The sequence below is a fragment of the Euphorbia lathyris genome, chromosome 3 (genome assembly GCF_963576675.1).
Source record: "Euphorbia lathyris chromosome 3, ddEupLath1.1, whole genome shotgun sequence".
Classification (NCBI taxonomy): domain Eukaryota; kingdom Viridiplantae; phylum Streptophyta; class Magnoliopsida; order Malpighiales; family Euphorbiaceae; genus Euphorbia; species Euphorbia lathyris.
Window position 1 is genome coordinate 100,252,483 of NC_088912.1, and position 27,810 is coordinate 100,280,292.

The 27,810-nt window shown below is 32.7% G+C and overlaps 1 protein-coding gene and 1 pseudogene across 1 annotated transcript; one reads left to right on the forward strand and one right to left on the reverse strand.

The window, feature by feature from the left end:
• Positions 1-8,880: 8,880 nt before the first annotated feature.
• LOC136222824 (cyclin-B2-3-like) lies at positions 8,881-11,248 on the reverse strand (annotated as a pseudogene).
• Positions 11,249-20,027: 8,779 nt separating this feature from the next.
• LOC136223981 (uridine 5'-monophosphate synthase) lies at positions 20,028-23,590 on the forward strand. Its single transcript, XM_066012180.1, has 6 exons — positions 20,028-20,876; positions 20,955-21,038; positions 22,493-22,575; positions 22,683-22,770; positions 22,928-23,182; positions 23,269-23,590. The coding sequence occupies exons 1-6, from the start codon at positions 20,097-20,099 to the stop codon at positions 23,395-23,397; spliced, it is 1,419 nt and encodes a 472-aa protein (XP_065868252.1). The 5' UTR covers positions 20,028-20,096; the 3' UTR covers positions 23,398-23,590.
• The last annotated feature ends 4,220 nt before the right edge of the window (positions 23,591-27,810 follow it).

The following is a 27,810-nucleotide window of genomic DNA, read 5'->3' on the forward strand; positions in this document are numbered from 1 at the left end:
TTGACACGATTGTTATTTTTGTTGCATTTATATGATATCTAATTGTGTGAATATATGAATTACACAACATGATTACGACGCTACAATTCATTTTGATACTTATTTTGAACTTATACTTAATTGTTATTGAATGTTAATTAAATCTTCTTATAAATGTTGTAAGTTATTTCAAATTGAATGTTTTGGATGAAAGAGTTAAAAATAGGGGAAAGTTCAAACCCTTGTGGTTTCACTAATTTTCAGATAAAGGATTGTGGTTTACTTTTTGTCAAAACGAGGACTGAGGTTTCACACTTTTAATAATGCTATTAAAACTATCTTTAACGACCTGAAAATGAAAATTTTCAAGAATTAAAGTTGTTCAATGTTATATTTTTTATGGAACTACATTTTCGATTTTAAAAAATCATCTTTTTTGGAACTCTCTCTCTCTAAACATTAACTTTCACTCTCTTTACCAAACATCATCTAAATAATCTCGAAATAAAAAAGTTGAAGAATTAAAGTTGCTTAGAATATTAGTAGTTCTTAAAATATGTCATTTTTAAAGTTGTTAAGGGTGATTTTAATAGAATCAATCGAAAAATTCCTTATTTTGCTAAATTTGAAAACCTCAGTCTTCGTTTTGACAAAAAGTAAACCACAATCCTTTATCTGAAAATTAGTGAAACCACAGCGGGTTTATTTGAACTTTACCCTTAAAAATATGGGTTAAGGTACCAAAATGATTTCAACATTTTTTGAGGAAATGCCGATTTAATTTTCACGTATAAATTTTAGTCCAACGTTTGTGAAGTGGTACCAATTTAATTATGGGTAACGGAACTTGACACTTTAAAGTTTTTGAAATGGTACCAATTTAGTCTCAAGTTCATTACTGATGGCCAAATTTGTACTACTTCATAAATGTTGAGGTTAAAATGTTATTTTTGCAATTGAAATTAAATTGGTAATTTTTCAAACACCTTAATGCTATTTTGGTATCTCGTTCTTATAAATAGGCCTTAAAGCAATGTTTTTTAACTATCCAAAATATTGGTTTGCGTCTTAATAACTTATTCAAAATGTTCGTCTTTCACTCTTGATCTAATTTAAATAACTAGACATATTTATTAATCAAGTCAAAAACATAATGATCTTTTATTTTTTGATGCATTAAGCCATTGATTTTTTATGTGGACACGTTAAGTCCATAATCTTTTATTTTCTATCACATTAAATCCATGGTGACCATAAAAGTTAGTTTTGAGTATAAAACTGGATTAACAGAGTATTATTTATTTCACATACGTTAGAATTTTTTTTATTTTTAACAATTCAAAAATTTACTGAGAAATGTTAAGATAGACATGTCGGAGGGAATTTCACCATAAAGTTGGTTTTGAGAAAAGTCGATAACATTGGGAATTCTCCTAGTTAAGGCATTACGTGACATATTTAGTGACAATAACACCAAAATGACAATATAATATCAAGGGATAAGGTACCAAAATATGTCTAAGGTTTTTGGGAAAATACCAATTTAGGCTCAACGTTCAAAATAGCAAAAATATATGCTTAACGTTTACAACATAATATCAATTTAGGCTTAACGTTTACAATATAGCATCAATTTAGGTCTCACATACAAAATAGCACCAATATAGGCTTAACGTTTTACAAAATATATACAGTTTAAGCTAAATGTCATAATTAAATTAATCATATTATATTCTTTCCCTATTAACATTATATGTTATCTTTTTACTTAGTTCTATATTCTTATTTATTATAATACAATTAATTAGTATTATTGTCCATTAAAATCTTATATTCATTTTTTCATAAATGATTCCATGATTACTAAATTTCATTGCTCATGTAATATATGCAAACTAAAAGTAATTGAATATCCACAATCTTTCGAACACTGACATGTATCAATATTATTTTAACTAGTGTTTAAAATATTGTGGATATTCAATTACTTTTAATTTGCATATATTACACGAGCCATGGAATTTAGGAGTAATGGAATGGTTGATGAAAAACAAATATAAGGTTTTAATGGGCAAGAAAACTAATTAATTGTATTATAAAAAATAAAAAAATAGAACTAAATAAAAAGATAACATATAAAGTTAATAGGAAAAGAATATAATTTGGTTAATTTAATTGTGACATTTAGCTTAAATTGGATATATTTTATAAAACGTTAAGCTTAAATTCGTATTATTTTGTAAACGTTAATCCTATATTGGTGCTATTTTGTACGTGGGGCCTAAATTGATGCTATATTGTAAATATTAAGCCTAAATTGATATTATGTTATAAACGTTAAGCTTATATTGGTGCTATTTTGAACGTTGAGCCTAAATTGGTACTTCCCCAAAAACCTTAAGCCTATTTTGGTACCTTATCCCTAATATCAATGAAAATATGCAACAAAAAATGGAAAAATTAAAAAAAAAACACAATATAACATCACCGCAAATATACATTAAACACAAAGTTTTATTAATGCGCTTCAATCAAGTAATAATAAAACATTATAGTAGAACAAATATCGGAACATTAGAAAAAAACATAAGATAGTGATATAAATGAGCCGACTAAGCAATAGCATGAATCGCCTCATTAGCTTGTCTCTGAATGAATTTAACTGAGTAAGAATCATTTAAGAAGACCAAATAAATCAACATGAATCCTGGCATCGGTCTAATCTGTTGGTACTCTTAATTCATTGCACTCTCTATTACTTGAATCAAACTAATAAGTAAATAAGAACCACATAATATTGTTATGGAAAAGAAAATAAGAACCTAATAATAATAATAAACTAATTTATTTCTTTCCCTATTTGTCGCCTAATCCGGTTGGCCTGATAGAAGGTAGTCCGGAAGAAGAAAGAACTCCGAGTTCAAAAGAATGGTTAAGTGAGTAGGGAAGTGAGGTAAGGATAGGGCCAGGCCGTACCAACGAAGTTCTTGGAAATTTTCAAGGGGGAAGGAAGATCTCCACTCATTTCAGCGTTGCCGCCCCGCCTTTTATTTCTTTGTATGTCTGGAATAACTTTTTTGTGCCGGAAACGGAAGACTTATATGCAAAAGTCTCTATAACTTTAATATTTAAAGGTTTATTGTTAATTGTTTGTTACTATTGATACCTGATATAATCTTAGATAATTTTCCTTCGAGAATAGCTAAAACCCCGTTGTATCTAAATGGCAACTAAATAATTATATTCTGTAATTTCGAGTGAAAATGTAAAAAGTAGGTACGAAAAATAAATCCAAACAAACACCTACAGAAGGCTATAAACGAGCCAACCCTTGCATTTTATTATAAGATCTATGCAATGAGAAAACATAATACAACAAAACTAATACTATTTGTAACAACATTATGAAGTTGAGAGAATGTGATTGGATTTTATAAAAATATACCGTAACAACTCCACCAAATCTTCTCCCACAATCTACTTAGGAAACCAAAATAGAAGCACCTCCATCTGTTGATAAAAATCAAAGAACATACTACGGTCCAAAATCCGACTCCAAATCCATATGCCATGCCCATATGAAACCCGTCTATTTCAACTCCATTCTCCTCGGGCTGTTTTTCATTTTCAGGTTCAGTACCATCCCGGCTGCAGTTCACTGTGAGAGGAAGCCCACAAAGTTGATTATCCATGAAACTAGATGCATCAAAACTCTGTAATTGCGTGCCTAAAGGAATTTTTCCAAATAATTTGTTGTGTGACAGGTTCAATTTACTGAGAAGGTAGATATGCTTGGAGGAATTTCACCAGAAAGTTGGTTTTGAGAGAAGTCGACAACTTCCAACCCTTCTATGTTACCTATGTCTTTAGGAATCGTCCCAGACAAGGCATTATGTGACAAATTTAGTGATAACAACCCTGCAAGGAATGTTAACTCCTCGGGGATTTCTCCAGATAAATTGTTATGAGAAAGATCTATAATTCTTACAAATCTAAGGATGGTATTATACTCCATCACTCCCCCCTTCATCACTAACATGAGGCTCTCTATTTGTATAATATAGTCAGCAAAAATAAATGAGCCGGTAGAATCATTTCTAACAACCATTTCAGTAAAGTTACTAAAGCAACTTGGTATTGTGCCAGATAAGCTATTATGAGCAAGGTCCAAGATGTGTAATGAAACCAAATGACATAGCTCCTTAAGTAAATAGCCATCAAATTTATTGGCATGTAAGCTGAGAATGCTCAAATCACCAAATCCATCTCCAATCCATGTTGGAATATTTCCAACCAAACTATTTTCACTCAAATCAAGTATGACCAAAGATTTGCAATTTTGAATATGCGAAGGTATTTCACCGGAGAGATTATTATTGCGAAGGTGGAGAGATTCAAGAGAACTTAGAGTTCCAATGGAGTTAGGAATATTGCCACCAAACTTGTTATTGCTTAATTTTACCATCATCAAGTTAGACCAACTGCTCCAACAATCTGGTATTCCACCGTGCAAAAGGTTTCTTTCAAGATTAAGAACTTGCATTTGTTAAGCATATCTCTACAGATCACGATAGTCAAATAGAAGAAGGATAAGAATAGAAGTCTTTATTTATTTTATCTCTTATCTCTTATCAGTCAGTTAGTTGTATCTTTTTTAAATTTGAATTACAGAGTTGTATAACAGAACAACAACTCTTCTTTGTGTATAAAGGTTACGTTCTTAGTAAATAAAAATCAGCAAAAGTTATTGCCTTGAAATATTCTCATGGTATCAGAGCTTTAAACTCGTTAAAGCCAAAATTATTTCTGCATAAACTCTTGTCTGTGCTGTTCATTTTCTTTTCTTTGTTACAATGGCAAAAGAATCTGCACTCACAATTCAACAGTTCCATCAATGTTCTAGCTTGGTATCCATCAGGCTAAGTCTCACTAACTATCTCTTATGGCGTTCACAGGTTATTCCTTTGATCCGGAGCCTTGGTATTTATCACCACGTCTCATCAAATATTAAACCTGCAGAAAAAATTAGAGATGCCTAGGGAAATGAAAGTGTCAATCCTGATTATAATGTTTGGGTGGTTAACGATGGTCTTCTTACATCTTGGCTTCTTGGAACAATGAAGGAAGATGTCATTAGTTTAATCTATGAAGATGTCATCAAATTTGGTCATCTCTTGATGAACAACTCCTTCCTCACACAGTGGAAAAAGAACAAAGTCTCAAAAATCTCTTAATGGGGATTAAGAAAGGCTTGCTACGACATGTATTAAGGAAAAGGTAAATAATTTATTAGTCTTTATATTTTTTTTATCTAATACACTGTTTAGTTCTCAAATTTTAATAATACGATATTTAGTTTTTAAATTTATTTTATTCAACAATATAATTCTTTATAGGAGACTAAATTCTTTACTAATTAAAATGTCGTTTTCTTGATTTATTGGAAACTAAAAACTCAGCCTTAAGCTTGCTTTTTTATGGGGTTAGAAATATTTTGGGAATGAATTGTCTTTATTTTCCAAGTCTTTATTTTATATGAATTTGGAGATATTAGTGAAATAAAAAAGAATGGTCTATTTTAATTTATGATCACTTTAAATGACTTCAACTAAGAGAAATTTCAAAGTCTTGTTTTTATGATGCGAATATCATTAAGTATAAGCATTGATTCCGTTAACCGAACTAAACTTATTTTTATAATTAAAACAGAACCGAACAAAATCAAATAAGTTTAATAACTGGATATAAATTAGGGAAAATTACAAAACTATGTCAAATGGGAAGTCCATTTACATATTTAACCCATTTACTCAACCTACTACAAATCTAGATTGTTTTATGTGACTTTCCCATAATATCCCCAATCTTTCATCTTCCTCTTCCTCTTCCTTACAATTTCCTCTTCACCCAAAATGGCTCCTCCTCCTTCCACAGAGATCTAACCTGCAAAATCTGTTGTTGTTTGACGGCGTTCTCCAGCAACTCTTACTCCGGTGAGAGAAAAGGAAAGCAAACGACGATAGAGGAAAAACGAGAGGGCGATTTTAGGGCAAACTACGGTGAGAGAAGGTGAACGACGGTAGAAGAAGGTGAACAGTGAGAGCAAAGAAGAGGAAGAATGCGAACAGACGGTAGAAGAAGGTGAACAGTGAGAGAAAAGACAAGGAAGAAGGCGAACAACAGAGAAAATGGAAGACAGAGGGCGATTTTAGAGCGAACGACAACCTCGTTCCGTGAGGCGGAAGATTGGGAAACGCAGAGAAAATGCCTAATTCTATAAATCTCACTGAATTATTGTTGGTGTATTCATCTATGTTCTGATTTTTTTGTTAAATAATGTTAGAATCCGTTGTTGTTTGTCATTTTTTGTTATATAACACTTAGCGAATTTTGTTAAAAACACATCCAGACTTCGCATATGCTAACTAAAATCATCAACTAAACCAAACATTCGCTTTGCAGACTTCACATATGCTAACTAAAATCATCAACTAAACCAAACATTCACTTCGCAGGCTTCGCATATGCTAACTAAAATCATGAACCAAACCAAACATTAGCTTCGCAGACTTCGCATATGCTAACTAAAATCATCAACTAAACCAAACATTAGCTTTGCAGGGTTCGCATATTTACTTCGCAGGGTTCGCATATGCTAACCTCTGTGAAGTTAGATGGGAGGAAGACAGTCGTGCATAAATATTGAGGGTATTATGGGAAAGTCACCCAAAATCAGTCTTGATATGTAGTAGGTTGAGTAAATGGGTCTCCCATTTGACCTAGTTTTGTAATTTTTCCTACTTTATTTCATCAAGTTGGTATGTCATGTAGACACGAGATAGATGACTTGCATGGAAAACTCTTAACATGAGTCAAGATTGACGAAACATTTTTCTTTAATGGTGTTTTAAATTGCTTTGTGATTGAAACGTTAAATTTATATTACAATATTTTACATATGGAGTCTCATTTTGTTCTTCTTAAATAATCATGTAATTAACATATATTCCCTCTACGTGGTACGGAGTAGAGGGGCGGAAAGGTGGATTGAAGAATGATTTGATAGAGCTCTAGTGAAGTGGAAGGAAATTTTCCAAAGTGCGATTTCTCCGGAACCTTATTACAATTAGCTCGGATCATTTAGTGTTGTTTCTTGAATTTAAAGTTTGGGTGGCCAGTCAGACGGCCAAGAGGTTTCGGTTCAAAAACTTTTGGCTTCAGGAGGAAGGATGTAGTGTGGTGATACAATAGGCATGTGTTGGTCCTTTATGAGATAAAATCTAGTTCCAAAGGAGGGGATGAATGAAACTATTTGATAAAATTATACTTTTATGAGATTTCTCACAGAATTACTTCAATAGCACAAGGCTGCTCTGAATCAGAGGCAAACTTTGTTTGTTGCGTTAGACATAGGCAAAGCTTGATTCTGCTTCTGAACGTTTTAAACACTAGGCCAGTTAACTGGAAGGGCCTCTGCGTGACTTGGTTAAACACGCTATTGTATACAATAGTGAGAAGCACAAGTTATAGATTTTAAGCACAGAAGCAAGTAATATAAATAAGTCAGAAGGAAATGGTTGGAGAAATAGTTACTCAGCGAATTATAGTGGTTCGGCCTCCTGCCTAAATCCAGTCCCCAGAATACCTTCTTTTGGGTTTTAATCCACTAAACAACTCTTTCAAACAAGTAGAGCACAAACTCTTACAATAGATACAGAGATCTGTAAAGTATCTTCTTTAACACTCAACACTCAGTTATTTATCTACCTCTCTTGCTATTCACCTATAACCGAAATGCATATAAATAATGAGATGTTTTCCTTTCTGTCTCTTTGTGACCATTCTATCTTTTACTTTGTGATGTATAGACTTCTTCTCATACAGTGAAAGAGGTCGTGAAATGCATGAATTTTATGCATCAAAAGCAGATGATGTATTTAGTGGTCGTTACATATTGACAGATGACAAGGTACAGTTCCTTGCTAGCTTGGAATGGTTTGTTTCTGTACTTTACATTTTAAATATTTGTCTTGCATTCGGAGTTTCTTTAATTGTTGCACGCTTAATTGGATATGGAATGCAGATGCACCTTTCTCATTTTATTTCCTTCTGTTTGGGTGAATTCACAATCTGAAAAGCTTTTATTTGTACGCATTTGTTGCAGGTTGAAGCTGTTTTCCAATACCCTGGTCGGCCTCCTATTCTATGGAAAGTTTCTTTAAGGTAATGGACATTATCGCCTGTATAATTTTATTTCAAATTTTTGTGTTGGTTTAAAAATGGAAGTAGGGAAATTGACACATTTGTGGTTAATTAGCAAAAAAGTTCTTCATTTAGGATGGATTACAAACTATTTCAGTCCGCCTGTTTTCACAACAAAATTGTGAAATGGGCCAGCTTAAGAGGGCTCTTGCACCTTTTGCATTTGTTCCATTTAAAGAGGTATGTATTTTCAGTTTTTTCTCACCTTCAATTAATTACGTTTGAACCACAATTTGATGCATATGGAGGTGCTTCTAATGTTTTTTTAAGAAGAACTTCATTTCATTCATTTGTATTGCTCTCAGGAACACAAAAACCACCACAGTGAAGAAGTAAGTACATTCTTCTTCTTCTTTCCCTTCGCCTTAGTCCCGAAAGGATTCAACATTTAAAATTAAAACCCAAAAAACTAGTAAGGTATCCAACCTTTTCTTCCAAAGGAAACAGTTGAGTTGCTCTCTATCAACCAAATCTAAATAATCTGCTCTAGAATCTAGAAACTGGAATACAGTAGAAAGCTAGCAGGCTGAATTTTTGCTGCATAACCAAACTTGGATGTACTATACTTTCTGTGTGCACCTTTAAGCTTCCCTATTCCAGCATTCGCATGTAAACTCACCATAAGCTTTGAACATTCCATTATCTGCTCTTCCGAGTAGGTAGAGTAGCATTCATTAGTCCTGCTCCATTGCCTTGATCCACCCAGAGTGGACTGGGCAGTGTAAATTGCAGCAGCAGCCAATAGGGATGGAGTTTCTTTCTCGCCATAGCGTGAATTACTAAGAATCTATCAATCAGATTCACAGTAAGATATAAAGTCTCCTCCATCAATTCAAACTTGTAGTGCACCTCAATTAGTAGTCTATGAGGATGCCTCTCATCCTCTCGTTAATGTCCTCTTGTTGACACATGTAGTTTGGTGGAACACTAGAGCTTTTCTCCACTTTCATGTAGTAGGTGTATAGATCATCAATGTATTCAACCACTGCAAGCGGGTTCTTCTTGTCACAGCCGTCTATGTTCATCAACAACTCCTCAGCTATATCTTCCATTTCAATTTCATCCATTCTGTCAATCTCTTCCAGCATTGCTTCTGTGTGATGCACAAACACTGGTGCAGAAAAGTCATCAATGGCTTTCAATTCTTCTGCATCTATGATTGTGCACTCATCATCATCATCATCTAATTCTGTTGGGTCTGATGGATGATTATTCAGCTTTTCTTCTTGTTTAGGAGTTTGTTTTTTTGCAATTGAGCAGCAAACTTCCTAGTGATAGGTTGATGAAGTGGAATTGGTGGATTCTTCCCACATATTACATCTCTCTCTGATATGCCCCTTTTGTTAATTGCACAAGAGCAAGGTGGAGCAACTATATTGAATTTTTCGTGGATGATACAAAGTTATTAGGTTCAGTCAATTTATGGTAGGAATTATGTACTGAAGGCAATAAAAATCATGAGTTGTAATCGTGTGAATCATAAGACTCAAATTTGTACATATATCATATATGAGTTCCCTTCAATCCAAATAAATTGACTACTTTAAAAAAAATATATATATTTTTTCAATTTTCAATATTAATCACAGACGGAAAATGGTCGAAAATATCCGTCGAAATATTCACCGGCCAAATTAGGGTCGGTAATAGTTGGTCGGTGTTTGAAATTTACCAGCGCAAATTTCCGACCCAATTTTGGTCAGCACAGATCTCGGAGACGGAAAGAGATTTGTGGTCTGTATGCGGCACCAGCGAGCCTTTTACCAGCGGAATACGATCCGCTGCTAATCCGTCGGTAATATTGATTTCCGACGGAATTTGGCGGATCACCGACGGATTATTCCGCTTGTAAAACGCGTTTTTCTTGTAGTGGAAGAGCTTCTGAACATTATTAAGCTATTGATAAGTTTGTTCTTACTCAGAACACAATGAAAGAACTATGAGCTATTACACGAATGAATATAGTAAATGTGTATGAACTTTTGCTTTGCTTTTTGGAACTTCAAGGTTCATTCTCTCTAGATTTCAGCACTGATTATCAAGTCCAAAATGAGCAATTGATGGGGCTTTATAGTGACACTTTGAGGCTAGTGATTCCGAAATTCAAAATAACCATTGGAGGAAAGGGGCTCTCTTCTTTCGCTTTCATCCTTAGTAGCCAATGGTTGTTCTTCTCAAATAATGGAACTTTACCATCGAGTGCAATTTTATGTTGATCATCGAGAGCAATTTTACCTTTAACGTCTAAAATAGTGGAACTTTACCCTTACGGTCAACATCAATTTTATACATAATTAAGAACACATATATTTCTAGCGTATTCCGCATGAGTTGCATATCAGTTGTTTCTTAGAAAAATCGCGTTTTTTTCAATTTCATAATAGAATTTGATATTAATATTTTTAAATTTGACAAAATATTTGGATTTTTTCCAACTTATACAAAAAAAAATTCATGGCCGTATATATATGTGTATGTTTGAGATCTGTTACTAATTAATGACAAAATGACACACATTTGTCGACAAGATTAATAACTGCGAAGACAGCTTAATGAATCTGTTTTTTCAAATTGATCTAACTTATTAATGTTAGGAGTAAAATTGCTATTGGATTTCAACGTTGGTGATAAAATTGTACTATTATTTTAGACGTCAGAGGTTTATAAAATTGTTCTTGGTTGTAAACGTTAGTGATAAAATTTGGCTCGTGGTTTATACAATTCTCCTTCTATTTATTTGTGTACTTAAAACTTGTTTGTTTCCTAACATCATTATGACCCATCCGGTAACATTTGCAACGCCAGCATTAACAACACATTTCGGACGGTTTTAAACAGCGTCGATAACATTTTTACCGACGGTTTAGACTGTCGCTAAAGCAAAAAAATTCTGTCGGCTAAGGACTGTTTTTTTTAGTAGCTCAGCATCTGTCTCAAATTGAACTCTATGTTCACCCTTATTGCTCATCCATATTATACTCTCTCGGAGGGCTATTACCTCAACCATCTTTGGCTCCGGGGTCCCTGTAATTCTGCTGCTACGGAACTACAGAAATCTGCCAAACTCGTCCCACACCACAGCTCCGCAACCACTCTCTGACGTCTCAATTAATATAGTTATTAAGAATTAAATTAAATATTAATTTATATATCTCTTATTTTTTAAAAATTAATAAAATGATGAATCTTAATTTTGAATATATTTTATTTTGTCTAAAAAATATATTTTTTATTTTTTATATCAAAATGCTTATAACTTTACTAGATGGGAAAAAACAAGTACGCCAAGAAATGGGTAAAAAAAATCACAAAATCTACAAAAGAAATGAAAATTATTACAAAAAAAAGTCATAAAAAGTATAAAACATAAAAAAAAAACATATACTTCATGGAAATTCAAATCCCTAAAAAAGGTGAGCAGCTAAATACCGCACTCAAATTACTATCACCGCCTTCATTTGGACTTTTTTGCCCTTCTCATAATTTTGATCAAAAACTAAAAATTCTCTCTCCAAAATCATAAACCCGAAAAACAATAATTGAAATTATGAAAATAATTGATGTGTAACAACCTGAACCACGAAAATGGACGATTACGAGTCGGAAACATTAAAATTTATGTTTTTTTTATCAAAGAACTCATGAAAATAATACATATTTTTCATGACGATTTTGTATTTTTTGTCACAAAAAATTGGGGAATTTTGCATTTTTCGTCATAAAAAATTGAACGATTTAGTATTTTTCATCACTAAAAATTTTACGATTTTGCACATTCAAAATTTGGCCTAAACGGATGCGGCATCCGTTCGGCCCATGGTGGGGGCGGACGTGGCACTCCGCCACACCAATGGTGAGAACGGATGGCGCATCCGCCCGGCCCATGGTGGGGGCGGATGCGCCATCCGTTCTTGCCATGGGTCGGTCGGAGTGCCGCGTCCGCCCCCACCATGGGCCGAACGGATGCCGCATCCGTTTAGGCCAAATTTTAAATTTTTCTCTCAAATTTTTTTTCTCAAATTTTGAATCAAAAATTATGCAAAGGATAAAATTGTCAAAAGATGGCGGTAGTAAGGAATTTAAGGGTGGTAAAGCAATAGGAATCGAATCTTCATCATTTAGGTCCTTTAGAACATTCGGATCTGACCACATAGATATATTGATCCATGGACAAAATAAATCATTTCCGCTCTTGCTAAATCTGAAAAAGTGTAAATACCAGAATAATAGAGAGCAATTACAATTTAAACAGATAAAAAGATCCGATAAAATATACGAACACCGACTAAAAAAATACTTCAAAAAAAATACAAAAAATCTAACACGGTTGTTGGAGGAGAGAGAAAGAATCCTCAAATAGATCCACAAAAAGGAAAATAAGGAAAATACGATTTTGATTAAAAATTTATGAAATGATAACACACAACATGCCTTGGGAAAAAACGTATTTAAAGCAGTCCAGCCCATCAAGAGCCAAAACGGTGTCGTTTTCGCCTGTGGAGGGTAAAAAAAAATAGAACTATTCACTGGAGCCTGTTTTTTTTTATATATATTTTTACTTTTTAGTATGCTTTTATTTTATTTTGGCAAAAAGTATCATTAAGCCCATGATTTTTCAATTTTTGGTTCATTAAGCCCTTAATCTTTTATTTGTATATATTAATCCCCTGATCTTTTATTTTTAGTCTCATTAAACCCTTGATGACCAAATTAGTAAGTTGTGAATACGTAATTCTGTTAAAAAGACGTTATTAACTTCATATGTATTAAAAAATATATATTTTTTACAACTTGAATTAAGGTTTTTACAGTTTTCTTATAGCCAAATTACACATCAAAAAACTGCTTTCAAATAGTGAAAATTTACAAATTTCGAATGCATGTGCAATGAATAGCAATATGTTAACCAAAATTTATGTTTTTATTTTAATGAACCAAAATTTATGTTCAAAATTACTTTTTTGGTCATCAAGGGCTTAGTAAGACCAAAAATAAATGATCAAGGGTCTAATGTATTCAAATAAAAGATCAATGACTTAATGAACCAAAAAATGAAAAATCAGGAGTCTAATGGTGCTTTTTGCCTTTTATTTTTACTTGTTGAAGTCAAATGACGCGGTTTTGATACTAGAAGAGCTAATTGGGAATAGAGTTGTTGATCGGTACTGTTTAATCCGCATACCGAACCAAACCGATTGAATTCGGTTTTTCGATTTGTTTTTTCTTTTTTTACATTTCAGTTTGGCATTAGTTTTGTTTTTTTATGCATTTCGGTATTCGGTTTGGTTTGAAAAAAATGTGAAAAACAAAGCCACACCAAATTACACATATTCTATATTATTTTATATATATACATATGTTTGAATTTTCAAGTTTAATTTTTTTTATTGTTGTTGAGATAATAAATTAATATAAATATATTTTGAAAGTATTTCTTTTTTATTGTTGATGTAAATTTAATGATGAAATATAGTGATTTTTATTTATTGTTTTTCTTTTTTAATTAAATTCGGTTTGTTCGGTTTAAAACCGAACCGAACCAAATATTTTGGTTCGATTATATTTCGGTTTTATATGTTATTTGATTTGGTATCGGTGTGAATTATCTTAGTAATTTCTATATTCAGTTTTATCGGTTCGATTCAGTTTGGTTCGGTTCGATGTTGAACTAATATACACCCCTAATGTGGTTGTCACATCAGCAGTAGTCAACTTTTACCACTGACTGAAATGATAAGTGACTGTCGCCTAGTCGACCGAAACAACACATGCCAGCTAGGTAGTATCCACGTATCGTTTCAGTCAACTAGGTGGATGTCACATGTCGTTTTGGTCAACAATGAAAGTTGACTAGTGTTGACGTGAAAGTCGCATCATATTAATGGTATTTTTGCTCTTGAAGTCCCTAGAATGACTTTATTAAGATAAAATTTAAAATTGAATTATTTTACTGAGACAAAATGAAGTTGAGTGATAATTTTGAACAACCATAAAACTTTAATGACCGACAATGCATTTAACCCTTTCCAAGCATGATTAGATTAGGAAAAAGTATAAAAATAAACTTTGTGGTTTGGCGGATTTGCAATTATAATCTGCGTGGTTTAAAAGTTGACAAACACGTACCTTGAAATTCATTTCGTTAGCAAAGATTGTTAACACCATTAGAAAAGGATGACATGACAAATCTGATCATAAATTCAAGGCTTAATAGCTTCTCATCCCCTCAAGTTGTCCCAATACTGCAACTGATCTTCCAAACTTATTGTAACAACTAACCGTCTCAACTTGCTTATTTGGAACAAATAATCTCTCAAATTGCTCAATTTGAGCAAATAACTCCTAAATCCAAAAAAAAAAACATTCAACATAATATTATTTCAGAATAAAAGATTTCAAAATATCAGTTGTTACATCTAAATAATCTACTAATACATTGACTAAAGGGAAATAAACTTCCGAAATAAACAAGTTGAGGGAGTTAGTTGTCACAAATCTAAGTTGATGAGATCAATTACAGTATTAAGACAACTTGAGAAGGTTTGCAAAGTATTAAGCCTAAATTCAAAATGGTATTTTTATCTTGGGTAAATTCCAAAAAAAAACCTCTGTGATTTCACATATTTCCAAAAAAACCCCTCTGGTTTGTTATTACAAAAAAAAAGGACTATGTTATACGCCGTCACCCGAAAAACGGAAAATGGCTTAACACCGTTAAAAAAGCTGACGTGGCACAGGGGTAAAATTGAAAAATCGATTTTTTTTTTCAATTTTACCCATGTGCCACGTTAGGTTTTTAACGGTGTTAAGCTACACGCCCGACCACAAGGTGAGGCGTGGGGCTATCACGCCCGACCATACGATGAGGCGTGATAGCCACACGCCCGACCTCACGGTGGGGCGTGATAACCACACGCCCGCGTGTCGGGAGGGCAAAAAAAAAATTAGTCCGCCATTGAATTAAACCCGTAAATACCTGTTACGTAAAAAAAATTAGTCCGTTGTTGAATTAAACCCGTAAAAAAATTAGTTCGCTATTGAATTAATCCCGTAAATACCTGAATTAACAAAATAAAAATTTAGCTAAATTTAACAAAATAAAGATTTAGCTAAACTAAATTAAACAAACGAAAAATTATAAAAATTTAATTAAATTTAACTAAAAATCTACAAAATTACACTAAATTAATCTAAAAATCTAACATATAAATTATAATCAAATTAATATCAAAATTTCACATATAAATTAAGCCCCAAATTAATCTAAACATTTAACAATTTAATTAAAATGTAAATATAATTTTTCTTTTAAAAAAAATTCAAAAACCCTCGGACGAATGAACATCACGCCGGAACCATAGGTCGGGCGTATGAACATTAGTTTAGGGATCCAATAGAGAGATTATTACAGTTTATAATAAATAGTCACGGTTTTTGATTTTAGGATAGAATAGGGACTCAATTAATGATTTTTGCTTAGTTCAAAGACCTAATTAATGATTTTGATAGTTTAGGTTCTAATTGACTTTAAAACTTTAGTTTAGGCATCCAAATAAATGTAATGTCTTTCATTTAAGGTTACATACTTTTATTTATTTATATTGATATAATAGTGAAAAGTAATATTATTTATTTATATTGATATAATAGTGAAAAGTAATATTAGTAATATAATTATATTATTAATTAAAATAGATAATCAATTTTATGATAATTTAATATTTAAATTTAAATTCACCTTTCATATGATATATATTTTACGTGGTATTTGTTATATATGCACTATTTTAAAAAATAGATAGTCATATAATATCTATTTTACGTAGTATTTTGTATTTTTTCGGTTCGAGATTCGTTAGACACCCTTTAAGTGACTCCTCTTCTAATTAAAGTTTTTTTTATGTAAACTAAAACTCGAAGTCGATATTTCTAATTTAAGTAACTTAAAATTATTAGCCACTCAAGCAAACATTAATTGATTTAATAAAAAATAATTAAATTTTACATTATTAGTTTTTTACTAATATATTGATTTATCCAACATTATAAAACATTAAACATAATTTATAGATTTATCATTTTGTTTATAATTATATATTAAAATATTTCTTTTTCATATATTACTTGATTATTTATACAATGGTACATCAATTACAAACATCAATTACAAATATCACATAAAATAAATATATGAAAAACAAATTGGTTGATTATTTTTAATTAAAAATATACTAAATAATAATATAATATTATAAATAGTATTACTTTCAAATTTGTATTAATATAATAATTTTTTTATATAAAAATAATTCAACAAAATCTATATGGACTCTTCCAAAAAAATCTATATAGATTAATTAATGGTGGAAGGATAAATTTATCATTTACATAAAATTTATGGATGAAGGGAGCAAATAGTTAGTTTTCGTCAAAATTAATGGACTTTATAGTGTGTTTTTGAAAACATAGAGACTAACTAATATAATAGGTTCAAACTTATGGACTAATAAATTATTTATCGTTGTTTTTCTAACAGAATCAACATCAAAATATATATACTTATCAATTTTAAATCAAGCAAATTATATTTATAAATCAATCAAACTATAAATATATTTTTATACTTTTTTCCATTAGATTATTAACTTTCCATTATTTAACCTTCAAAAACATACGCAATCCTAATATTTTTCACAAGTTAAAGTCAGAAATTATTATTTTAAAAAAATTGAGATAATAAAAAAGATTATTTTAAAAGACACCAAAAAAAGATTATTTTAAAATAGGAAATAAAATATTTAATACATCTACTATCGTTTAGTAACTTAGTCCTATCACTCAAAATTTTCTGTTTTGTTGATCTATTACGAGGGGATAAAGGAAGTTTATCTTCCTTTTTCCTCCTTCTATCAGGTTAGGTTTCTGTAATTTTTGTTATTATTGTTTTTTTGTTTTGTCTGTATCATATATTTTATCTGATTTTCTTTATCCGTCTGAATTGTATCTACTCTCTATTATTATGTTGTTTATACCTTTCTCGGATTTAACAAAAGCGGAAACGGTTTATCTTATCTGTGGATCAATAAATCTGCGTGGTTACAACAACAAAAATGACTCAGATCCGAATGTTCGGAATGGCTTAAAGGATAAAATTTGGATTGCAGATGCTTTTCTACAGATTTTGATTTACGAAAAGTATATGGTATATTGTTGTTTGATGTTTTTTTATACCTTTTATGGTTTTATTTGCTCTTTGTAGTCTTTTTCATTCCTTCGTGGATCTTGTATTGGCTTTAGCCTCTACTTGTGTGAAGTTTTATTCTTTATATTTTGTTTGTTGTACTTTTTCTATCATGTAATGAAAATACAAGCATTTTTCTTTAAAAAAATAAAATAAATAACTTAGTCCTGTCTATTTAGTGACCAAATTAAAATATTATCATATATTTGATCCATTCTGTATCTACATAGGATTGGATACATCTCCAAATACACATTTTTTTTTTATATATTCTAATACATCTTATGTATCTTTTCTTTCGTTGCTTTGAAATAGATATAAAAACAATGGGGAAGACAACAAAGGGCCTAGAGAGGCCAAGCCCCGGCCGCTGGAACCACCCCTACCACGAATTGTTGGAACTGTCCCTATCATGGATGATTCTGATCCTCTTGTTTCTAACAAATTAAGGTTCGAAATGGTTAATTAACTCATCGAATTTGTGTCACAAAATCCAACTTGATAAATACAATAAATTTTCCTAAGTTTGTATATACGCAAAAAAAAAATGAGTGAATTCGATTTAGGAAAAAAAATATTTACACACACATATAAATTTAGCCCCTAACAAATCAATCTTATATTCACCGTGAAATAAAAACCTAAGGGCACAGAATGTTAGATTTGGTGAATTGAGGGGCTAATAGAATGTAGAGAGATATCTAATCATTAGGCTCATTAGGGATGCAAATAGGGTAGGGATTCCTCGTCCCTATTGGTGACATGTTCCGGCGGAGATGGAGAATCACCAATAAAAATTCCCATGGAACGGGGATGAGGATACTTTTGTATCCCCGTAGCAGGGATGGGGTGGGGAAGAGAAATATTGTCCCTGCTCCCACGAGGATCCATGTCCCGTTAATCCCCGATAGATCCCTAATTATTTTTCGTGATAATTAAATTTAACTTTAATTATTATAATTTATTACTTTTAAATTAAATTAAATGAACTTATCTTCCAAAAAAATAAATGTGATAAACTAAATATTAACCAGGGACTAAATGAGATCTTTTTCTATCTATCTTTATTCCTCCTAACTTAGAGGTGTCAATGCCATAAAAACAATTTTATTTTTAGAATGATTATTTATTTTTAGTATTTCTTAAAAGTTTTAGTATATATTGAATTTTTTAAATATAAATAGTGATTTTCTGTAGAATGGGAAAAATGTTATTTTGAATATCTATAAACGGGGATGAGGATCTATGCGGAGACGAAAACAGAGACAAATATGTCTCTGTTTAACTCATAGAGACAGAGATAAGGAATCCTTGATTAATTGGGCGACAGGGATGGAAAATGTATTTCCCGTCTCGCCCACCCCGTTCCGCCCGCTCGGTTTACATTCATAAGGCACATAAACTTAAGGCTTAATACATCATTTGCCCCCTGAACTTGCTCAAAAAGGTTGATTGGCCCCTTGAACTTTCAAAGTGTCCCGATAGCCCCCTGAACTTGTATAAAATGTTTAGTTAGCCTCTGAATTTGTGTAAAATGTAATCAATTGATAACTCGGTCGCAAAAAAGTAAGTTAAATGCGGAATATGTATTCCATGAGCCTTAAAAAAAATAAAACGACCAAAATTGGGATATACAGTTTTAATATAAGAGAAGACAAGTATAGTTAAGCAGGTAATAACTTCATTTTTAATTTATTTTTGAATTATGTAATAACATTCTAAGATACGTGAAATACATCTTTCGTATTTAACTTACTTTTTTTGCGACCGAGTGATCAATTGATTACATTTTTTGCAAGTTTAGGGGGCTAACTTAACATTTTATACAAGTTCAGGTGGCTATCAGAACACTTTAAAAGTTCAGGGGGTCAATCAAGCTTTTTGAACAAGTTCAGGGGGCAAATAATGTATTAAGCCTAAACTTAAAGGGAAAAAAAAGGTTTGGGTGCAAAATGAAATAGCAAAAATATGAATTTAAAAATAAAAATAAAAAGGCTTAATATATCATTTGTCCTCTGAACTTGTTCAAAATGGTTGATTGCCCCCCTGAACTTTTAAAGTGTCTCAATAGCTCCTTGAACTTGCATAAAATGTTCAGTTAGCCCTCTAAACTTGCGTAAAATGTAATCAATTAATCATTCAGTTCGAAAAAAGTAAGTTAAATGCGGAAGATATGTTATAAATGCCTTAGAATATTATTACATACTTCACAAAATAGATTAAAACATGTTAAAAAAGAATTTCTTACTTATTCAACTATAAAACATTTTATTCTCTAATATTATAATCGCATATCTCGACCTTGGTCGTTTTACTTTTTTTAAGATGCGTGCAACATATCTTTCGCATTTAACTTACTTTTTTACAACTGAGTGATTAATTGAATACATTTTATGCAAGTTCAAGAAGCTAGTTGAATATTTTATGTAAGTTCAGGGGACTATCGAGACACTTTGAAAATTCAGGGCGCTAATCAATTATTTTGGACAAGTTAAGTGGGCAAATGATGTATTAAGCCAAATAAAAATAAAGAAATCGAAACATTAGCTTCTTGATTAGTGCTTTCTTCTCCCGCATATACTCACACTCTGTTTCACTTTCTCTGTCGCTTCCAATGTCGTCAATGGAGTCTCTCATCCTCAAGCTCCACGAGATTTCCGCCGTTAAATTCGGCAACTTCAAGCTCAAATCCGGCATCTCCTCCCCAATCTACATCGACCTTCGCCTCATCATTTCCTACCCTTCCCTCCTCAGCAGCATCTCCCAAACCCTAATCTCCTCGGTCTCTTCCACCTCCTTCGATGTCATCTGCGGCGTCCCTTACACCGCTCTCCCAATCGCCACCTGCGTCTCCCTCTCCAATAACATCCCAATGGTCATGCGCCGCAAGGAGGTTAAAGACTACGGGACTGCCAAGGCCATTGAAGGCGTCTTCAAATCCGGCCAAACTTGCCTTATTGTTGAAGACCTTGTTACCAGCGGCACATCTGTTCTCGAGACGGCGGCTCCTCTGCGTGCTGCGGGACTGAATGTGACGGATGCTGTTGTTTTGATTGATAGAGAGCAAGGTGGGAGGGAGAATTTGGAGGCTAATGGGATTAAATTGCACGCGATTATTAAATTGAGTGAGATGGTTAGGATTTTGAGGGAGAAAGGGAAATTGGATGAGGATATGGAGAGAATGGTGATGAAGTTTCTGGAGGAGAATAAGAAAGTGGCGGCGCCGGCAATGGAGAAAGTTAGGGTTAAAGCTTTGCCGTTTGAAGAGAGGGCGAAATTGGCTAAGAATCCTACGGGGAAGAGATTGTTTGAAGTGATGGTGAAGAAGGAGAGTAATTTGTGTTTGGCTGCTGATGTTGGGACTGCTGCTGAATTGCTTGATCTTGCAGAGAAAGTGAGATTTTGCATATTAGAGAAATTTAAAATTCTATTGTTTTCTTGTTTCGAATCTTAATTTCAATTTGTTGTATAGGTTGGACCAGAGATATGCATGTTGAAAACTCATGTGGACATACTGCCTGATTTCACCTCTGATTTTGGTTCTAGGCTTCGCAAGGTATACCTCTTATTTACCTGAATTTTGACAAAGTTCTTTGAGTTATTATTGTTTGACTCTGTTTTCTGCATTTAGTGTCCGTTTCCATTACATAATATATGCGACGAATGTCTAGCATAGTTGGGAAAGGCTGCAAGGGGGCCTTGGAGCCTAGTCGCAATCAGGCGACACAAGGCGGGCACCAAAACAACATAACATATAAAATTATAAATAACAACAGATGACATTTCTAAAATGACACGAATAGTCGAATAACAATATCATAAAATGCTTGAGATAAATTCTAATTAACTAGTAAAATGTCATTATAATTCATAATGAAATTTAAATCTAAAGACCAAAGTTCAACCTCAACTAGACACTAAGTTAATAACTTTTAGTCTAATAATAAATTTTCCTCAAGCAAAACTAAACTTTTAGTCTTTATAGTCCCTGTTCATCATCAAAATCACCATCATCACTAGCATCTCCGTCATCATATTCTTCTTCAAGGTTCTCATTCTCAGTCTCATTTTGCGTTTGTTTGTTTTGCATTTTCTGTGCTTTAGAATTCCAGCCCATCTCTTTCCTTTCCTTTCTTATTTTCTTGGTCTTGTTCTGTTTCTTTTTCTAGCTTAATCGGAATCCTTCATCATAAGGACTTTGTATGGCTGTGGTTAGAAGCTTAAAAAACCCTAAAGAACCCTACAATTACGCCTAGGCGCGCCCCACTCAAGGCACGAGGCTAGGCAAGGCGTGCACCTAACTGATATCACCTGCCTCAGACACAGTGGCGCTGACCCCTGAGCCTTGCCTCAGGCACGCCTTTAACAATATGATATCTAGTTCATCTGCTTCATCATGGCAGCATAGTTCTTAAATTGTTTATAGTTGGCGCATTAATGGTGCATTTCCTGATTGCTTCTCCATTTTTGTTTGATCAGTATTCAGTTACATGTAAAAATGATCTTATGATATATGCATTTTTTCTTTTTTAGTTCCTAGAAATAATTAATTTGAAAGTCCATGGATTCTTTTAGATCGTTGGGGTCTTATGTGCTTTTGCTATGCGTAGCATAGAAAATAACCTACATTTGACATATTTTCTCCGTCTCACAACCATAGTTATCAAAGGTGCGTCTTAGGTGCTAAATGCGCTAGGCTTGAGGCATGTCGCCTGAGAAGCCAAAAGGCAGGCTGTGTTCAAGAGACAGTCGTTTGAGCCTACACCTAGGCGCAAATTTATAAGGCATGGAGTGTTTTTTAGGGGTCCAACCTTAACGGGCCTTGCGCCTTTATAACTATGCTTACAACATATTTAATTAGTCACCGCGTCTCTAATAATCCATTACTCAATTTAATTTTCATCTTGTCACCTAACCTTTGATATAACGTGATATCGGTAAAGGCACTGTCTGGAATTTTTGGCTCGTAGAAGTCGTTAATTTCTTGTTATTGTCTTTTGCATACTGAAGATTGCAGACAAGTATAACTTCTTAATTTTTGAAGATCGCAAGTTTGCAGACATTGGAAACACTGTGACAATGCAGTACGAGAGGTGAGACTCAGTTGTTATGTGTTTTTTATCTTTTCCATTGTTCACGTTTTCCTTCTCTAGTTGGTGTCTTTTTCATCGCCTGAGGTTCTTATCTTTGTTATTTACAGTGGTGTTTTCCATATATTGGAATGGGCTGATATTGTTAATGCTCACATTATATCCGGTCCAGGGATAGTGGATGGACTGAAATTAAAGGTTTGTAGCACGGAAACCCCTCTTCATTAGCATTTCTGCGTTTCAGTTTCCATTTAAAGGCTATACTTTAGAAAAAACGTTCTGTTTCCGTGCAATGTAGATCATACCTTCTTTGTATGTACCTAACATTTGATGGTTCGTTTGTATGTTAATTTAGGGTTTGCCTTGCGGAAGGGGCTTGTTACTGCTTGCTGAAATGAGTTCAGCTGGTAACTTTGCAACCGGAGAGTACACAGCTGCAGCTGTAAAGATCGCAGAACAACATTCGGATTTTGTAATCGGCTTCATCTCAGTTAATCCAGCATCATGGCCAGGGGCTCCGGTAAATCCAGCATTTATTCAGGCAACCCCAGGGGTTCAGAAGGTGACCGGTGGAGATAACCTTGGCCAGCAATATAATACACCATTCTCGGTAAATTCCGAGCGCATTCATTGTTTGCTTCTTCGCGAAACTCCCCTAATCTCTCGGCTTTAACAACTGTATGCTCGATTTTCCAGGTGATTAACGATAGGGGTAGCGATATCATCATTGTTGGCCGAGGAATTATAAAAGCCCCAAATCCTGCAGATACAGCTCGAGAATATCGTCTTCAAGGATGGGATGCGTACTTGGCTAAATGCGTGTGAGATGCGTTTTGGTCAGCGTCCCTCCCTTCGTTTTCAAATGCTAGTATTGTTTTTTGTTTCCGGAAAACATGAGCTACCATTTTTTTAGTTTTTCAGCTTGTGTTTGCTTCTTCTAACTTTGCTGGTTGAACTCTACTTTTTAGAGGACTCAAATAACAGATATAAGAATCGGCAGAATTTACTGTTGAATTTATAGCATTCTCAATTTTATTCCTCATAAGAATCTGAAATTTCAATTGTTGAGGTCAAAAGAGTTATTATTTCCAGCATGGAGGACCTTATGCACATTTTGACATGGGCAATGGCGAATACAAGACTAACTGCTTGCCTGCTACACCGGGGTCTAATTTTACACATTTTGACATGTCCGCGTGCAAATATAGGAATATAGAGGTGGCAAAAGTACACACGACACACAATTTTAGTGTTCGGGTTTAGCTTAGTAGGGCGGGTGAGAGGAGGAGCGTCTTCCCGATTGGGTGACGGTGGTTGTTGTGCTGGTGTGGACCGGGAAGAACGAGAGGAGCGAGCTCGGTGAGCTTGCATTTGTTGGTCGAGGGGGGTGTTAGTGGCGGCACGTTTGCTTCGGGTCATGGTGAAGAGGTGAAATGGGAAGACTTGAGGAAGGAGTTGGGAATGGGTGGGTAGAAGAGTGAGGAAAGAAGAGGGAGAGGGATAGGTTATTTATTGGTGAGAGGGGGAGGGAATCCAAGAAGAATTCGGATTCCCAGAGGGGTACGCGGGGCGTGAAGGGATATGGATATTTAAAATTGGCTTAATACATCATTTGCTCCCTGAACTTGTCCAAAAAGCTTGATTGGCTCCCTGAACTTTCAAAGTGTCCTAATAGCCCCTGAACTTGTATAAAATGTTTAGTTAGCCCCTTGAACTTGCGTAAAATGTAATCAATTGATCACTCGGTCGCAAAAAAGTACGTTAAATGCGGAAGATGTATTTCATGCATCTTAGAAAGTTATTACATAATTCAAAAATAAATTAAAAATAAAGTTATTACTTGCTCAACTATACAACTTGTCTTCTCTTATATTAGAGTTGTATACCCCGATTTTGGTCGTTTTATATTTTTTAAGACTCGTGGAATACATCTTCCGCATTTAACGTACTTTTTTGCGACCGAGTGATCAATTGATTACATTTTACGCAAGTTCAGGGGGCTAACTAAACATTTTATACAAGTTCAGGGGGCTATTATGACACTTTGAAAGTTCAGGGGCCAATCAAGCTTTTTGGACAAGTTCAGGGGGCAAATGATGTATTAAGCCTTTAAAATTATTGTTATATTCTTTTGTATTTTTACGTGTCATTTTATTAATAAAAATAATAAAATTGTAATAATTATTTGCAAATATGATTCGAATCTCCTAATTTTTAGTTGGGTTAGGGTTGATGTGCTAACACGAATATTTAAAATTATTGTTATATTCTCTCATATTTTTACATGTCATTTTATTAATAAAGATAATAAAATTGTAATAATTACTTGTAAATATGATTCAAATCTTCTAATTTGTTTTAAAAACATTACATAACTTGCTAACATGATATTAACGGACTTTTTGATGGTTAGTGTTAACCTATTAATCTAAAAATGACATAAAGTATTTCAAAATAGTATTATATTTCTTATACTTTTAAAAGTTGTCATTAACATATATGTATAACAAAATTACATGTAACCCGAAAAATACAACATGAAATCAACACTAACCTGAACAGGTTAACACGATTATGATATGAATAAGGTTATAAAAACTGGACCGACCTGACTAGGTCAACCCGGTTGAACCGAACTCGGTAGGTAAACCGGTCCGGATGTACTAAAAAACCACATGTCTCAAACCCGTTTAATCGGCCGGTTGAACCAGTGAACCGTTAAATCGGTCACGGGTTAACGGGTTTCACCGGTCCAAAATTTATTATTTAAAAAATTAGATTCAGTTTAAATTATTAACTCATTAATTTATTAGTTATGAATTAATTAATAATTAGAATTATAATTAATGTTAAGGGAACCGTTGTTGTTGTTGAAATTTTGAAAAATTAATTAGATTTTAGGTATTCTTTAGACTTCCATTCTTTTCTTGAACTACTTGCTTTCCTAGTTTTCCAATGAATTTCTTCTTCTCCTCCGCTTTAAATTTTTTCTTCAATTTTTTCTCTCCATATACTAGTTTATTTTTTGGTTAAACCATCCGGTCTCCGAACCACATTAGGCCGATTAATCCGGATTCGGGGCGGGTCCAAAGATTACGGTATTTAAACCCCTCCCAATCGCCGTTGTGGGGGATCGATCCTAAGACCTCCCTACCAAGCGCAGCCTCATGCTACCACTGCGCCAACCAACGATTGGTCTCTCCATATACTAGTTTATAATTATTCATTTCAACAACTTTTTTTAAATATCTTTTTAGTTTTAAATAATGTCTTTATGAATTATAGGTTTATCTTTTATCAGTTGATATAATTTAATTTTTTATTTAACTGTATAAATGAATAGTAAAAATTATTTGGAGTTAATGTTTCATGTTTAAAAAAATTAGCAATTAGAATGTTGAGTTGGCTTCATTTGATCTACTCTTTGCAAACAACGAGAGAAATTTTTTTAGTTGTAGAACTTGATTTGATCATGATAAGGCTCGAGTCAATAAAGACATTTATCTATCAGTTAGTAGTTTACTACATTGATTATCATTTTAGTAGTATGGTATTAAACTTGATGTTTTTCTATTATGAACTTATTATTTTGGTATGCTATTTTATTTTTTGGTATTAAATAACATGATTATAACTATTAGTGTAAATTTTTATTGATATCATTAATATTTTACTATGTTAAAAAGATTAAATAAAACTAAAAATATTAGTTTTTATTTTCATAAAAAAAATATTAGTTTTTACGGGATCTTTTTGAACCCCGATTCAACCCTAGTTGAACTATAAACCCTTAACCCTTTGTTCTTACCGTTTCTTTGGTCGGGTCGGTCCGGTTTTGATAACCTTGGCTATTATAGCTCTGGATAATGGAATTTGACGTCTCAATGTTTGTAAAATGGTACTCCCTCCATTCCACAATGCATGTCTATAAAACTTTTTTTGTTCCATAATACATGACATTTTGATTGAATACATGCATATTAATTGATTTTATCAAATATACTCATATTTAAGTCGTCTTTTTAATTTGAAAATAGACAAAAATTAATTAGTGCATAAGGGTAACAAAATCTTTTAGTTAAAATTAATTACATTTCTTAATTTTTTTTCTTAATCGTAAAATAAATGTATTGTGAAACAGAGGGAGTACTAAATAAGTTCCATTACTCGAGACTATAATTACACTACATTACACTATTACACGAATGTTGAAGATAAAATGGTGCTATTTTGTATGTTGTGGCTACATTAGCACTTCTTCAACGACTTTGAGGGTATTTTTGGTACTTACTACTTTAAAAAATTAATGGGATTAAAAGGTACAAAAATACCCCTAATATTTACAATCATGAGCAATTTTACCCCTAACGTTAGCAAGTTGGGTCGAATTTCAGCCATTATTATAAAACACAAATATTTTGGTTTTTTTTTTTGCATTAATTGCATACCTGTTGGTTCAAAAAAATCATATTTTTGTGATTTAATAATAGAATCGGATATTAATATTTATAAATTCGGAATAATATTTGAATTTTTTTGTCTGACTCGTACAAAAAGAAAGTATTTGTTTTCACGTATAAATTCTATGTTTGTGATCTATTACTAATGAGTGGTAAAATAATGCACATATTTATCTTTCGTTGCACAAATAGTCTAATTTTACTTTTAAGAGTCATTTTATAATTTTCTAAATAAATGTTTAGTTTTTTTTAAGGTTTAGATAAGGGTATTTACTCATTCCTAATGTTTGAATAAATCATAGATCCGATGAGGATTAAATTTTAGGAGCGGAGAATTCAACTTCAAATCAAATAAAAATATCTAGTTCGATCTTATAATTTCTATAGGCAAAAAACATCGTTAAGTTCCTGATCTTTCATTTTTTAGTTTATTAAGTCTTAGATCTTTTATTTGGATATATTAAGTCCATGATCATTTATTTTTGGTCTCATTAAACCATTGATGACCAAAAAAGTAATTTTGAACATAAAATTCGGTTATCAGATTGTTATTCATTGTACCTACATTTGAATTTTGTATTTTTTCACTGTTTGAAAGCAGTTTTGGATGTGTAACGTGGTTATAGAAAAACTATAAAAAAAACCTTAATTCAAACTGTAAAAAATATATTTTTTAATAATTTCAAATACAGATGAAGTTAATAACGTATATTTAACAGAATTAGATGTTCACAACTGACTAATTTGGTCATCAAATGCTTAATGAGACAAAAAAAAA